General features: G+C 50.0%; 1 protein-coding gene across 1 annotated transcript; it reads right to left on the bottom strand.

Moving 5' to 3' along the window:
* Window positions 1–2,185: 2,185 nt before the first annotated feature.
* On the bottom strand, window positions 2,186–3,469 carry Olig1 (oligodendrocyte transcription factor 1). Its single transcript, XM_051150245.1, has one exon. The coding sequence runs from the start codon at window positions 3,273–3,275 to the stop codon at window positions 2,487–2,489; it is 789 nt and encodes a 262-aa protein (XP_051006202.1). The 5' UTR covers window positions 3,276–3,469; the 3' UTR covers window positions 2,186–2,486.
* Between the last annotated feature and the right edge of the window lie 10,099 nt (window positions 3,470–13,568).

The following is a 13,568-nucleotide window of genomic DNA, read 5'->3' as shown; positions in this document are numbered from 1 at the left end:
AAGCAACCGGAGGAAGAAGATGCGATAATGCTTATAGCCATGGGCAGTTTCTACTCAGTAAGCTTTCTGCTCTCTCAGGATGCTCTGGGTAACCAACAGCAGCACCTCAGTGAGAACTTGGTGACACCACGGTGCCAGAAGCGGAAGAAGCGGGGTTCTGTGCTTTTTTTTCCACGGAGAACCTGATCTGGCTTTAACAGCTGGTTGTTTCCTCTTCCGCCCCTCATCAGGTTGTGAGGTAAGCAAGGGTAGGGGGGAAAAAAGGAAAGAAAAAAAGAGAAGCTAAAATTTAAAGAAATAATCCCCCAGAGACTCCGTCTGGGAGGGAGGGCTCCTTGCGTGGGCTGGCATGCAGAGCTACTCTCTTTTGTGCGTCTGGGTTCCCTCAGGGCAAAATTGGCCAGCATAGAAGGCAGCAATCCCATCTCTCCACCCCTTCTCCCTGCGTTCTCAAAGCGCACATTCCAGGCAAGCTCATGTGCATAGAATTGCCCCTTCGTCTCAGCGTCTCTGAACGCCTCAGCTAAAGGAGGCATCTTAACAGAGCTTGCATGTAACCAAGTCAGCATTCCGATTTCTAAATGTTCTTTCTTCTCCTGAGGTGGGGTCTCATATATCCCAGGCTAGCCTTAAGTTTAAGTGCGAGGTTAACCTCCTGCCTCTGTCCAGTAGGATTACAGGTGTGTACCACCAGCCTTGATTTATAGCACCCAGAATTCTTAAAGTCAATTCGATGGACTCCAAGGCTTTCCTCGCTCAAATTAGGTCCAATGTTTTTTATTTTGTTTTCATGGAGACAATTCTACTTAAAAACCAACCAAACAAACAACAAACAAAACTCCTACAGATGGGGGCGGGGCACTCATACATCTGGTTTTTTTTTTTTTTTTATTCTGTTCACTACGAGGCAGAAAAAATAGATTTCAGGAAAAAAGTTGCGATAAAAATATAATGATGTCTGGCTAACTTCATCTTTTTCACCTGGAGGAAGCTTTATTTAACGGAGACCCTATCCCCTAAGTTTGGGGAAACGCTAATCTCTAACCAACCTACCCACAAACCCTTCCTTTTTCACCTGATGCCTAAATTTGAATTACAGTTGCCTCTGCATTGGGTTAATTTGCAATTCAGGAGCTCAAGTTTTAAAATGTGGAAACCCAGACATTTAACTACTAACTTTCACCCTTATATGCTGTCACTGTAGCAAGGTACAAGGTCATTTTTACTTAACAAACGGACGAAAACCGTAAAAACTCGACTGTTCATGTTTTATTTTGTGGTTTTTGTACAGTTCACGGGACAAAGTTAGAGGTCAAATAAATTGCCAGTTAAATTCGGCTACTGTCAACAACCCAAGACTTCCAACGTAAAAAAAAAAAAAAAAAAAAAAAAATCAACGCAAACCAAGACGCGACGCCCACGCGTGCACGCGCCCACAGAGTTCTTCAGCTGCGAGGCTGTGGTTAAAGACCCGCAAGTGGGGCGCCTGCGCCTTCCCGCCTGCAGCGCAGCTGGGTTTTCCAGCCTTAGGCGGCTTGGGATTCTCGCCCACCTCCCCTTACTTTAATGAGAACGTTAATTGCCGAGTTTACAAGTCTGCGCTACGACATGCCTTGCTACCTATTTTAGTTAAGTCCGGTACAACGATGACGTGAAACGTGATTGGATTTTTGTTTGCAAGCAAGCTCAAATGTTGGTTAAACTACCTTTAGGGACGCGGAAACTTAGTAGATTTCCAGGATTTAAGGAGCGGAAACTGCAACAAAACACCTGGGCGCGCTAGCCTGAAAAACCGAACTGTGAGGCCAGACGAACTTCCCCACCTCGCAACCCCAACGTCCGTGGCATTGTCACCTCCCGCACCCGCGCGACGCCCAACTCTGGACCTTCCAGGGCCGCCCATCCTCCACACCCTTGATGCTTGTGCCTATGGCCTGGGCTTTCTAGACCTCCTAGGCCCACATGGGCTTGGCTGGTGGGGAGCAAGATAGCCTGTGCGTTCAGGCTGGAAACATGGAAAGAAGGTCCCTCTGGGTCGACACTGTTGGGGAGCAGCCCCTAAGCCTGGGAGCTGGCGGATGCCGGGACACCAAACTTGCGGGCAGCCTTTCTCCGCACCCAGGGCAACCCGAGTGTACCGCACAGCCGGCTACAGTCTTCCGCGGCCCAGCCAAGCACACAGCTACAGGAAGAGACCGGAGGTCACCTCCCCTCCTCCACTGGGTTAGCTTAAGGTGGGAGTGCAATGACTTCTGGCTCTAAACAAGTACGATCCATCTAGCAACTGCGTCGCTCCTTGAAACACCCGCTTGGGTCACTTTAATTGCCAGGGAGTGGGGGCGGGGATGAAGGCGCCCTACAGTCTGTCGTCTAGGCGAGAAGTCTGGAAATGTCCTCCTTACTGGAGCCAGCTCTCCCTAGATCCAAGACGCCAGGGCGCAGAAAGATTGGCTGAGGTTGCACCCCTCCCGGGGCCCAGCCGGCCCTCACTTGGAGAACTGAGCCTGCACTGCTGCCAAGTTCAGGCCGGTGGGAACCAGATGCGGGAACTTGCACACAGCACAGGAGCAGAGGCTGGGGCCACCTGCGCCACCAGCCGGGAGAGCGAACTGGCCGCACGGTGGCTCGTCGAGCGTCAGAGACAGGTACTTGGTGGGACGCAGTGTTTCGGGGGGCCCCATGGCGCCGGGTGCCAGCAGCACAGAGCCGGGCGCGGCGGCCAGCAGGGGCAGGCCGGCCAGGAGCAGGCGCGGGGCGGCGGGCCCCGCACCCTCGCCGAGCGCTCGGCGCAGCTCCTGCAGCGAACTACCCAGCAGCAGGATGTAGTTGCGAGCGAGCAGCAGCGTGGCGATCTTGGAGAGCTTGCGGCCAGGCGCGCCCTGGCAGTGCGCCGCAGAGTAGGGCAGGATAACTTCACGCAGCGCGTCCATGGCCAAGTTCAGGTCCTGCATGCGCTTCCGCTCGCGGCTGTTGATCTTGCGTCGCAGCTGCTGCTGCTGCTGCTCCTCTTTGGCGTCCGCCCGGGCGCCCCCGGACTCCGGCGCTGTTCCCAGAGGCTCGGCGAGTGGCGCTTCTGGCTTCTCGCGCATAACCTTGGGGAGGAGGGACGCGGTGGAAGAAGAGGAGGACGAGGATGAGGAGGACGAGATGGGTGGCTGCCTGTAACCCACCAGCTCATACAGCGAGGCCCCGAACTGCACGTCTCCGGGCCGCTGTGGCCGCAACATGGTCGCAGGAGCCGCGTTCACACGCGCCTGAGAAACCGCATAGTACATTAGGGACAGGGGGCGGTGGGAGCGGCGGAGAGCGCCTTTCACTAACGCCCGGGGGCGGGCCGGTCGGCAGATGACTTTCAAGGCAGACGGTAGACTGGTCTGGTGCGCGCCTGACACCTTTAAACCGGGCTCCGGAACCTGCGAGGACCGCGGTTGGTGATGTGCAGCCAATGGAGGCGCGAGATTGGCCACAGGCAAGTGTTCATTGGCCGCCTGCGCAGAGGTATAGCAAGAGTTGCGGGGGATGGTTACGGTAGGCGCCTGCGCGAGTGTCAGAGCACCCGCCCCGGGAGAGGAAGGGAGGGAGCTTTAGGGCAAAACAGGGTGCTTTCGGAGTTGTAGTTCCCCTCCTACGGCTAAAACTACCTTCTCGTCTCTTCATCTTCTCTCTACCTCTACCTCTACACCTTTTTATATTTATACTCGTCCTTATAAAATGTGATCAACCAGTAATTCCAGCCCTGAGGACTGCTACAGCAGGAAGGAGACCAGTCTGGGGTGACATAGCAAGTTCAAGGCCAGACTGGGCTACAAAGTGAGAGCTTGTCTTTTATAAAAATATAGTCAAATATTTATAACACAGAGTAAACCATCCCGAAGTGCGAAGGCACTTTGTATGTACTCAGTTGTACGAAGGCAGTCTGTTTAACCAATCACAGCTACTCAGGGAGGCATAGTCAAGAACCAAGAGGGGCCCACTGAGGGAAGCTCTTACTGCCTTGCTCCCCCCCCCACCCCCGGCTGTCTGGTACCTCTCTTGTGCAGCACAGGCCCGCCTGCCTGGAATGGTGCCAGCTCACAGCGGCCTGGGCCCTCCCGCATCAATTATTAATAAAGAAAACGCCTCAAAGGGGCGCCCGCCAGGCCGATCTGATGGAGACAATTTTCTCATTTGAGGCTCTTCCCAGGTGTGTCAAATTGACAACCAGGACTAGCCTACTTGTCTCCATCTTGGTAATCACCACCCTGGTGTGATTGTTTTGCTCAGAGAATCCCACAAACAGTGTCATAAACTGTCCGTCTTTTAGTGGCTGGCTCATTTTTGTGGGTTGGCATAATGTGTTCAAGCCTCATCCATGTCGGATGTGCATGTAGTTAAATTCTTCTGCCTTTTTTGAGACAGAGTCTCTTGTGTCCAAGGTTGGCCCCCTGCAACCCAGTATTTATGAAAAGATAACTTTAAACTTAGGGTCTTCCCATCCCTGCCTCCCGGATGCTGGGATTGCAAGCATTCACTGCCATGCCCAGTTCATGCACTGGTGGGGATCTGAAACCAGAGTTCTGTGCACACCAGGCAAGCCCTCTACCAAGAGAGCTCAGCCCAGGCTGAATTCTTCCTTGTGAAAAAGCCAAGTAGCACACTACACTTTCCAGTGCTATACTATCCAGTACATTTCCCATAGCCGCTACCTTTCCTTTGTCTGAGTTCGAGGAGAGCAGCTTCAGCCTCTTGGCTGTTAGGACAATGCTTCCACTGATATTGCCCAGCAGGCTCAGAAAATGAAACGTGTGGCTACCTGGCCATGGCAGTAGGATGGCTACTCTTCATCTCTCTCACCCACTGTATCTCTCGCATCCAAAGGTCTGTAGGGATGAGGGAGTCTTGGGGATTGATTACACTTGTCTCTTCCTTACCCAAAGGGATGTGAGCCCTGTTGTTTATCAGTGACTTTTGCTTAAGCAAAACCCACTCTGGCCTCTTTATCAGAAAGAACTCCCCCCCACACACACACACACCAACATCCCTAGCTGTTGAGGGTGGGACCAAACATTTCTCTTCACAAGTACAGTAGGATTACTAGTGAACGCTTCTGTCTCTGAACACAAGTGGGACATGCACCTGCAGCTTGTCAGAGTCAAGAAATGTCCCTGGGAAGAGTCTAAGCCTCTGCTCTCCAACATGATAGCTGGGCTGGCTATTTAAGTGTAAGTGAATTAACAAAAGCGAAGCACAGGACTGCATCTCCAGTTGTACACATGTGTGCACAACAGTCGTTCCTGCTAAACAGCAGATACGGCACGCTCCTCCCGTGGCTGAGAGTGCAGGTCAAAGGTGTAAACAAGATGAGCTTCCTCTCCTTTGATAATTGTTGTGTATGCCGTGAGACCTGATGTTTGCTATCAGTGCTGTGATGTTTGCTGTGCTTGCTCGGTTCAAGGCTGGCATGGTCTTCCACCGACATTCATCCCACAGGCCCACTTGAGTCCCTGCTTCCAACACCCAATGGAACCTGTAACGTCCTGTGCCAGTGCCGTTTCAGCACAGCACAGGGTTTACCTGGGATATTTCCCATCTGCCCTCTCTCATCATGTATGCCTGACCAATTGCTGGCAGCATCTCTCCAGCCTGGCTTGTCTTGTGTGTGGATAGTATCTTGCCCAGCCAGGATGGGTTTCAGAGCAGGGGGTCACCTGTTGGTTTCTGCATCCGTCTGAAGGCCACCACCGTGCTTTTGTGTCTCCTGTGTGTGGAAGGTGGGTTTGAAATCACCAGGAGCTCACAATAATTGGCTCCCCCTCGAAATGCACAAACACCCAAAGGTGCTCGTTAACGAAGGTGCACAAATTTACGGAGAGAAGGAAGCTGGTGATAGGATCCCAATTCAGGGGAGAGGAGGTGGCTTGAAGAAGAAGCCGAGTTCAAAAACAAAAATTGTACCAGAGAGGAAGCAAAGTGACACCAAAGGAATAGCAGGAGACCTTAGCACTTCCTGTGTTGGGCTTGGACAGAGCAATCTGTCTGAAATGTTTGCATGGATACTTGCACTTGGCTCTCCTGGGACCCTGGTAGCTGAGCATTCTTGATCCCAGACTAGTGAACACCTTCAGACTGGAGAGCCAAAATGCTTCTCTGTCAGCAAATGGCTTCTTAAAACCCCTCCTCCTGGGCCAAGCTTCCAGGAAGCCCAGGATAGAGCTGCAAGGGAAAGGGTCATAGACTGAGTGAAAGGATTAAATGCCCAGCCAAAGTCTAGCCAGTACTGACAAGGTTATGGGTTCAAGCCCTGCTCCTGAAGAACAGGCACCCAGAACCATACCTCCAGATACCCGGAGCCCTGCTCAGCCTTAGTCCAAGATACTGGACTGGGGCAAACCTTGGTGACCTCTCCCTCTGGCTTTTTTCTCTGCTGGCTCCTTAGGCAGGGGCCCTAGGCAGTGAAACAGAGACGGAACCCAGCCTGGAGGCCCAATGGCCGAGGGTGTCCCCTCTATGTCTCCCACCCACAGGCAGGGCCACCAAGAATCTTCCCTCCAGGAGACTCTTTTATTGTGGGTATTCCTGAAGGGTGTTTTTACCCTTAGCCCTTCCTAGAGGAGAAACAAGCCACCTGCCCACCTCCCCTGCCCCATCAAAGATACATGGTAGTCAGTCAGCATGCATGTGAGTGTTCCAGCGGAGGGCCCCAGAAGAGAGTTCCGGGTGGCCGTACGGTCCCAACATGGGCACAGGATTTGGCACTCTTTGGAGCTGGTGACTTGGATGGCCCCTTGTGCCAGGCCCGGAGCTCCAACAGCATGCAAAGCATGGCAGCTGGCAAAGGCCAGTGAGGTATTGTGGCCACTGGCAGGGACCCATGCAGTCTGTCTCAAGGGTAGCAGCTGCTGTGGCCTCCCTCATTCAGGACGTGCTTGGGAATAAGTTGCACTAGCCCTAACAATGCTCTTGTCTTCACCCAAATGGGCTCTCTCTCTCTCTCTCTCTCTCTCTCTCTCTCTCTCTCTCTCTCTCTCTCTCTCTCTCTCTCTCTCTCCCCTCTCTCTCTCTCTGTCCTCTTCTATGTCTTCCTCTCTCTCCTCTTCTCTCTCTCTTGCTCTCTCTCTCCTCTTCTCTCTCCTCCCCTCTCTCTCTATTCCCTCTTTCTCTCTCCCTCCCCTCCCCTCTCTTTCTCTGCCCCATCTGTGTGTGTGCAACACATTAGTGATGGATTCCAGCCATAGAGTTGTATATCCTAGGTTCCCTTTTCCTTACATAGAGACTTATGCTGTCCTGCCCACCTTGGCTTTGGGCTAAGAGGCTGGAACCTGTGAAATGGCAGGTGAAGGGTGATGTGGGCCCTGTACCAAGCACGAGGACAGGCTGATGTGGCTTGAAGTCTCCCCTTTTTCTTTAAGACATTCTCTCACAAGCAGCCAAGTGTTCACAGATTGTCTGCGCTAAAACGTGCTGTTTAAACTGGCTGGAGCAGAGACCTATGATGCAATGATGGAGTTTGTTTTCTAGATCATTAAGAAGGAAAAACCACCTTGAAGGGTTTAAATTATTCTATTCACATTGCAGCTTACACAATCAGGATAGGAAGTGACAGCTGCATCCAGTGTCAGGGTCCTCTGTGGCCTCCACATATGACCTGCCTGGGATGCAAGAGGCAGGGAAGCGCCACGGGCAACAGCTTCATGCTGCATTTCTCCTTTCAGGGAGAGGAGAGCATATATATATATATATATATATATATATATATATATATATAATTTTTTTCTTTGCTATTTCTTCTTGGACAGAGAGAAACTCGCTGTGAAGCACCTCATCAAAATTTAAGTCCCTCTAGTTAAATAAAGATTCTATCTGGAACAGTGTCAAAGGGCTGAATGGAGTCCATTTTCAAAAGTTGGTGCAGCTGATTGAGTGTAGTGTCTGGTAACTGACCACACTGTTTTAAAGTCTACACATCACCTCCATTGTCTTTGTTTCTGCCTGTCAGGGCACAGGCAGAAACACGGCCTTTTCTTTTGTGGTAATAACACCAAAGGTTGTCAAATACAGTAGGTCTAGTTTGTGAATATTATAGAGTTTATTTTTAAATGGGCACATGTGTGTGCTGTATGCATGTGCACATGTGGAGGCCAGAGGTTAATGACAGGTGTCTTCTTCTGTCATTCTCTATCTTAGTTTTTACAACAGAGTCTCTTACTGAGCCTGGTTCTCATTGGTTGCGAGTGAACCCTGGTGATCCACCTGTCTTCCCACCCACTTGTCTTGCTTTGCCCCGGAACTGGGGCTACAGACGTGTGCCATTATGTCTGGATGCTGGAGATCCAAAGTCAAGTCCTCTTGCTGCCCAGCACAAGATGCCCACAGAGGCATCTCTCCAGCCCTTGTTTTATTTTGCATAAAGTCATTTGCACCCGGTTTTAATAACGTTTACTACTTCAAATGGTTTCGTAATCCAAAAAATAATATGACATGTTTTGGAAAACTAGAAAAATAAATTAAGGGGCATCTGTGTGTTTGGGGATGGCCTTAGACTAACAAAAGCTTGGTTCAGCTATTGGTAACATAATTCAAGCAGGTGGGAGCATGCCACCCCCCCCCCTTTTTTTTAAATTCAGAGTAACTTACCAGAGTAGAGTTCTTTGCTCCTGTGGGAGCCATGGAAGTCCCCTTGTTAGGGTGAGCTGTCTAAACCACTCCTGTTTACCCCTGCCTATGCCCAAGAACGATTTGGAATGATTTATAAAAAGTGAAGCATTCTTCTTGCTTTAATGATGATGGGAGATAGGTTCTGCCACTTCAAATCAGATCAGTGGGATGTTGGGCAGAGAACCTGGGTATAACTAGAAGATAAGTAAGTGTGGTAAGAATCATGGTGTGTGTAAGTCTGTATATGTTAGCACATGCAATTTGGTATCTGAAGCACTGGTTTGGGGCAGAGCAAAACTATTTTCTGAGCTTCTCTGAAAATTAGTACCCGAAGCCAAATGTTCCAAAGGCTTACACGGAGACAATGAAAAGACACAATTTGCTTGGAAGGCTGTGGCTAATTTATATCACAATGTCCAATGTCATGGTTAGTTTTGTTGCAAAAATTTGGCAGTTTAACCCAGAGTCTCAGGCAGCCTGAAAAGATGTGAGAGGGATTCTGGCCTCAGCATCTCTCACTCGCTGGATGTTCCAAATGGTTCAAACAAGCTCTTTCACAGAGACTCGGCGGGGCCAAGTGCACTCAAAGGAATGAGGGGAAACAAAGGTGGTGTGAAGTCATTTCCCTGCACTGGGTCCAGCCATCCGGTTTCACTCTTTCCCCATTGAACAGGCAGAATGCAACAGGAAGAGCGGGCATGAAAGGAAACAAACCGGCTGATGTGTTTGGGGAGAGAATGGAGGGGGGCCGGGGCATTGGGCTGCTAAACTTTCATTCTAGGTTTTCAGACAGGAGTGAATGATGAATTATAGAAACCTGAAAGGTAATCAAATATGGGTCACTGAAGCGTTGAGGCCAAGTTGTTAAAGCACCTGCAGATGCAGGAGGGTCTGGAAGCCAGCGTGGGCCCCCACAGTTGCTTGGGCAAGACACCCTGGCTGAGGCACAGAAGCCTACTGTTCACATGCTCACCTGTTATTTGCTGTTGGCTCCTGGTTCTTCCCCGCCTGTTGGAGCCAGAGCCTGGACCTGACTCCAGATTAGACCACCAGTGGGAGAAGGAAGGCGGGAGCAAGGCTTCCCAGAGTGCAGTTGAGGTGACCAAAGCCTCTGCCTGCCTCTCCACAGGGAACTCTGACCTGAAAATATTAACCCAGACGCTGAAGACATCTGAGAGATACGCAGACCTGCTTAACTGTAATAGTCTGAGAAATTTTTGCTCGAAGGCTCAGTCCGTTTGTGTCTTACAAAGTGGAGTCCTTAGCCTTGAGCAGGAGATAAAAGCTGGCTACACGTAAATTCTTCTCTATGAAATAGGGCTAATAGTATTTATGTTCTAGGGCTATGAAAAAAAAATGTGCATAGCATGTCCTGCCTGGAGCCTGGCACACAGGAACTGTTCAGCAAAATGATACTTAAATGACAGAAGACAATTCATTTATTATTTTTCTTCAGATAACTGTAGTGTCTCCGATTCATTAGCTTTAAGAACATGTTTACAGCCAGGCGTGGTGTCATTCACTCAGGGAGGCAGGGGCAGGCAGATCTCTGTGAGTTCAAGGCCAGCCTTGTCTACAAGTTAAGTCCAAAACAGCCAAGGCTACACAAAGAAACCCTGTCTCAAAAAAAAAAAAAAAAACAAAAACAAAAAAACAAGACCAAACAAAATCATGTTTGTTCTGGGGTTCTCTGTCCTCGGGCATGTGTGCTTCGTACCCCAGATGTCCCATCTATGAGGGTACATTTCCGGAACATGGTCCTGGTCTTACTAAACCAAATCAGCAACAGCGTACAAAGGGAAGCGTGTGGATATCATCCTACAGCATGAGTTGAGTCTAAGTGCTGACAGAGGCCTGTAGTGAGAACTCTGAGGCAGACACCTAGCTTTCACGTTGGGCTCCCTCACTTGCTGGCTGAGCCACCTGGGGTAGGAGACCCTAGCACATCACTGTCCCTGTGTAAGGAGGATTAACTTGACCTTGTCCCTAGGGCCTTGGTGCAGGTGGAGTGAACCGATGTGCACAAGGCGTGGAGAACAAAGCAGGGGAGCGTCACCTGGTGCTATCATTTCATGAGCCTCGGTGATGGGCTGACTGTGCCCCTGAAATGTGTGTTGAAATCCTACCCCAGTACCTCAGAAGGTGTTAGAAAGTAGTCCACTCCCCGCAACCCCATCTCCGCAGATTCCCTCAGGTGAGATTAGCTGGGGTGAGTTGAGCTCACTAGAGCTGGTCCCTAATCTATGTGACTGGTATCCTTATGGAAAAGGATAATTTGAAACACACACACACACACACACACACACACACACACACACATACACACACACAAAGATTCAGGCAATTCTCTAAGCTAAGATACAGTGAAGATTACCAACAAACCACCACAAGCTGAGGGGTGGGGAGCGGAGACGGGGGCCACAAACAGATTTCCCCCACAGCCCCAAGAAGAAGCTTTCAATCCTGCCACTACCTTGATCTTAGATTTCTGTCCCCTGACATCACTACTAGGATACTGCTGCTGCTGCTGCTGGTTGTGATGGTGATCTGGGGACCAGTTTTAAGGACCATGAGGTGAGGTCTTAGCATAGCAGTTCAAGTAGCTGGGGTCTCTTGGTCTGTGATCAGGTCAGAGTTCAGGAGTGGAGGATTAGGCCATTATGATTAGAAACAGGATAGACAGACAAAGAGGTTGCCAGAAAGGATAGGTAAAACATGAATAATTCTACCACCGTAGCCAACAGGACCTGTATTATTTCTGCCATCTTTTGTTCTCAATGGCAGTTTGTAGAAAGATTGAGACACGGGGATATAGCCTTCCTCTGGTCTGTCAATGAGGCAAAACATATTTTCAGAAATGCAAGCTTCGGTTACCCAACAGTGCCTTGCAAATGCAGGTCAAGTTCCCTGCAAGATGTGGCCTTAAGGCCTGGGGTTTGCAGTGGGCAGTGGATGCTCTGCCTGCACTGTGCTCACATCTGACCAGCTGTGATGAGGATGAGCTGTTCCTGCAGATGAATGGCCCATTTATTGTTTTGCAAACCATTTTCACATCTTTTATCTCGCTAGAACCTTCCACAACCTCTGTATGGTTAGAGAGCTAAGGCCCGGAGAGCCCAGCAACTCCCCGGTGCAGAACCTGAGGTAAGACAGGAAACGATAGTTCCTAATGTCACTTACACTCGGCCTTTCTTGGTGCCTACATGTGTGCATATGTATGCGGTCAGGATGGGAAGCCTGCATTCTCTTATCTGAAAAATCATCCCTTCCTGCAATGCTCTCGGAATCATGGGTTCCAGTGTCAGAGCTTTCCTGCTAGGGTGGAGCCTGGGCTGGCTAATGGAACCGAGATGCCAGAATATTCTAGACTTTTAAAAAAAGATTTATTTATTATGTATACAGTATGCATCAGATCACATTATAGATGGTTGTGAGCCACCATGTGGTTGCTGGGAATTGAACTTAGGACCTCTGGAAGAGCAGTCAGTGCTCTTAACCTCTGAGCCATCTCGTTAGCCTCTATTCTAGACTTTTTTCAAGGGTGGGTATGGCTTCCCGTCAGCTCCCCCAGCCATGGAGGGAGAAAGGAGGGCAGCTGTGGCAACTGTGGCTGCTTCCCACAGCACTCCGAGACTAAGGTCGGCCAATTTCACGCTCTTTCGTCCCCTACTATGACCTCCAGGCGCATGACAGCTGCTTAACTCCAGAGGGGAGACAGGAAGTATTATATTGTTGTTAGTGACACTCAAGAAGGCAATAGCTCCATGATTAACTCAATCTATTCTTCCTGATTTTAACGGTGAACCGCTTAGGATTATACCAAGCACTAAGGACATTTTTTTGTTTGTTTGTTTCTATCAAGACTTGCTTGTATTATGAGACCCTAGCCAAGAAAGTAGGGCTCGTGTCCCTCAACGAAAAGAAAGGCTACAGCGGCTGTCAATCTGTAGGTCTGTCCTTCTGGGGCACTGAGAGTACTGGACATTTGGATTAGCCTGGATGGAAACTTCACCTCTGGTGAGGCTAGAACACATCCATCCATGTCTCTGCCCTCCCTCCTTCTCCTGGGCTGATTCCAGCTGGCTTTGTCCTAGCTACCTTTCTTCTTGCTGCTCAGAGCCTCCTGTAGCCATGTGGCCTCAGACTGTGTTCCTGGATGGCTAAAGGTCCACACTGTGCCTCACATACCGTGCCAGGTAATCTCCAATCTCCAGCTCCACTCTCCTGTATAATACAGTCATTCTCACAACCCAGGCAGCCCTAAAACTTGCCTGCTTGGCCTGCCCGCTAAAAGCTCACGCATTGGAAAGAGCCCCCAAGGGCCTGCGCTGATGATATTTGGAGGAGAGACCTCTGGAAAGCAGCTGGGATTAAGTGAGGTCCTGGGGTTGTTCCTCATGATGGAATTCATGGTTCAGGAAGAGAGACCTGAGTTACTCTGCCTGCTGTGTCTGGTGGTGGGGTTGGTGTGTTGCCTTTTCCATGGTAGATGCATCAAGACGGCTCCTGACACGTGTTGGCGTCATGTCTCTTGGACTTCTCAGTCTCCTCGAGCCCTCAAACTCCCGGTCTTTGTAATTGTCCTGGTCTTGGGTCTTCTGATAGAGGCAGAAAATGAAATGATGCCCTCTAGTTAACAGAACTCACCCACCACAAAAGACTTATGTGATCTACCTTCTAATTGAGTTCAGACTGTTCCCTGAACGAGCCCTTCAAGTGAATGGGCCAGTCTTTATATTATTATCCTAATAAGAGATACCAACTAGCCCAGAGAAAAGGAAACATCCTGGGCTAGACAAATATGCTCGCTATCTGAGCTCTTCTTCTGTCTATGCCAGTGTCCTTCAGCACTCATTCTAACCTGCCCTTACAACTATGGGCCCACCCCTGGTCAGGCAGCGTGCTCGCCCCGCTGTTAGTAGACAGCATGACCT

Source organism: Acomys russatus, chromosome 8, assembly GCF_903995435.1.
Source record: "Acomys russatus chromosome 8, mAcoRus1.1, whole genome shotgun sequence".
Lineage (NCBI taxonomy): Eukaryota > Metazoa > Chordata > Mammalia > Rodentia > Muridae > Acomys > Acomys russatus.
The sequence above is the reverse complement of the archived record's forward strand: the minus strand, read 5'-3'. Positions and strand labels throughout refer to the sequence as shown.

What these genes read in the sequence shown, in the direction of transcription:
- Olig1 (XM_051150245.1), bottom strand. Translation starts at nt 3,275, where the DNA reads ATGTACTATGCGGTTTCTCAGGCGCGTGTGAACGCGGCTCCTGCGACC.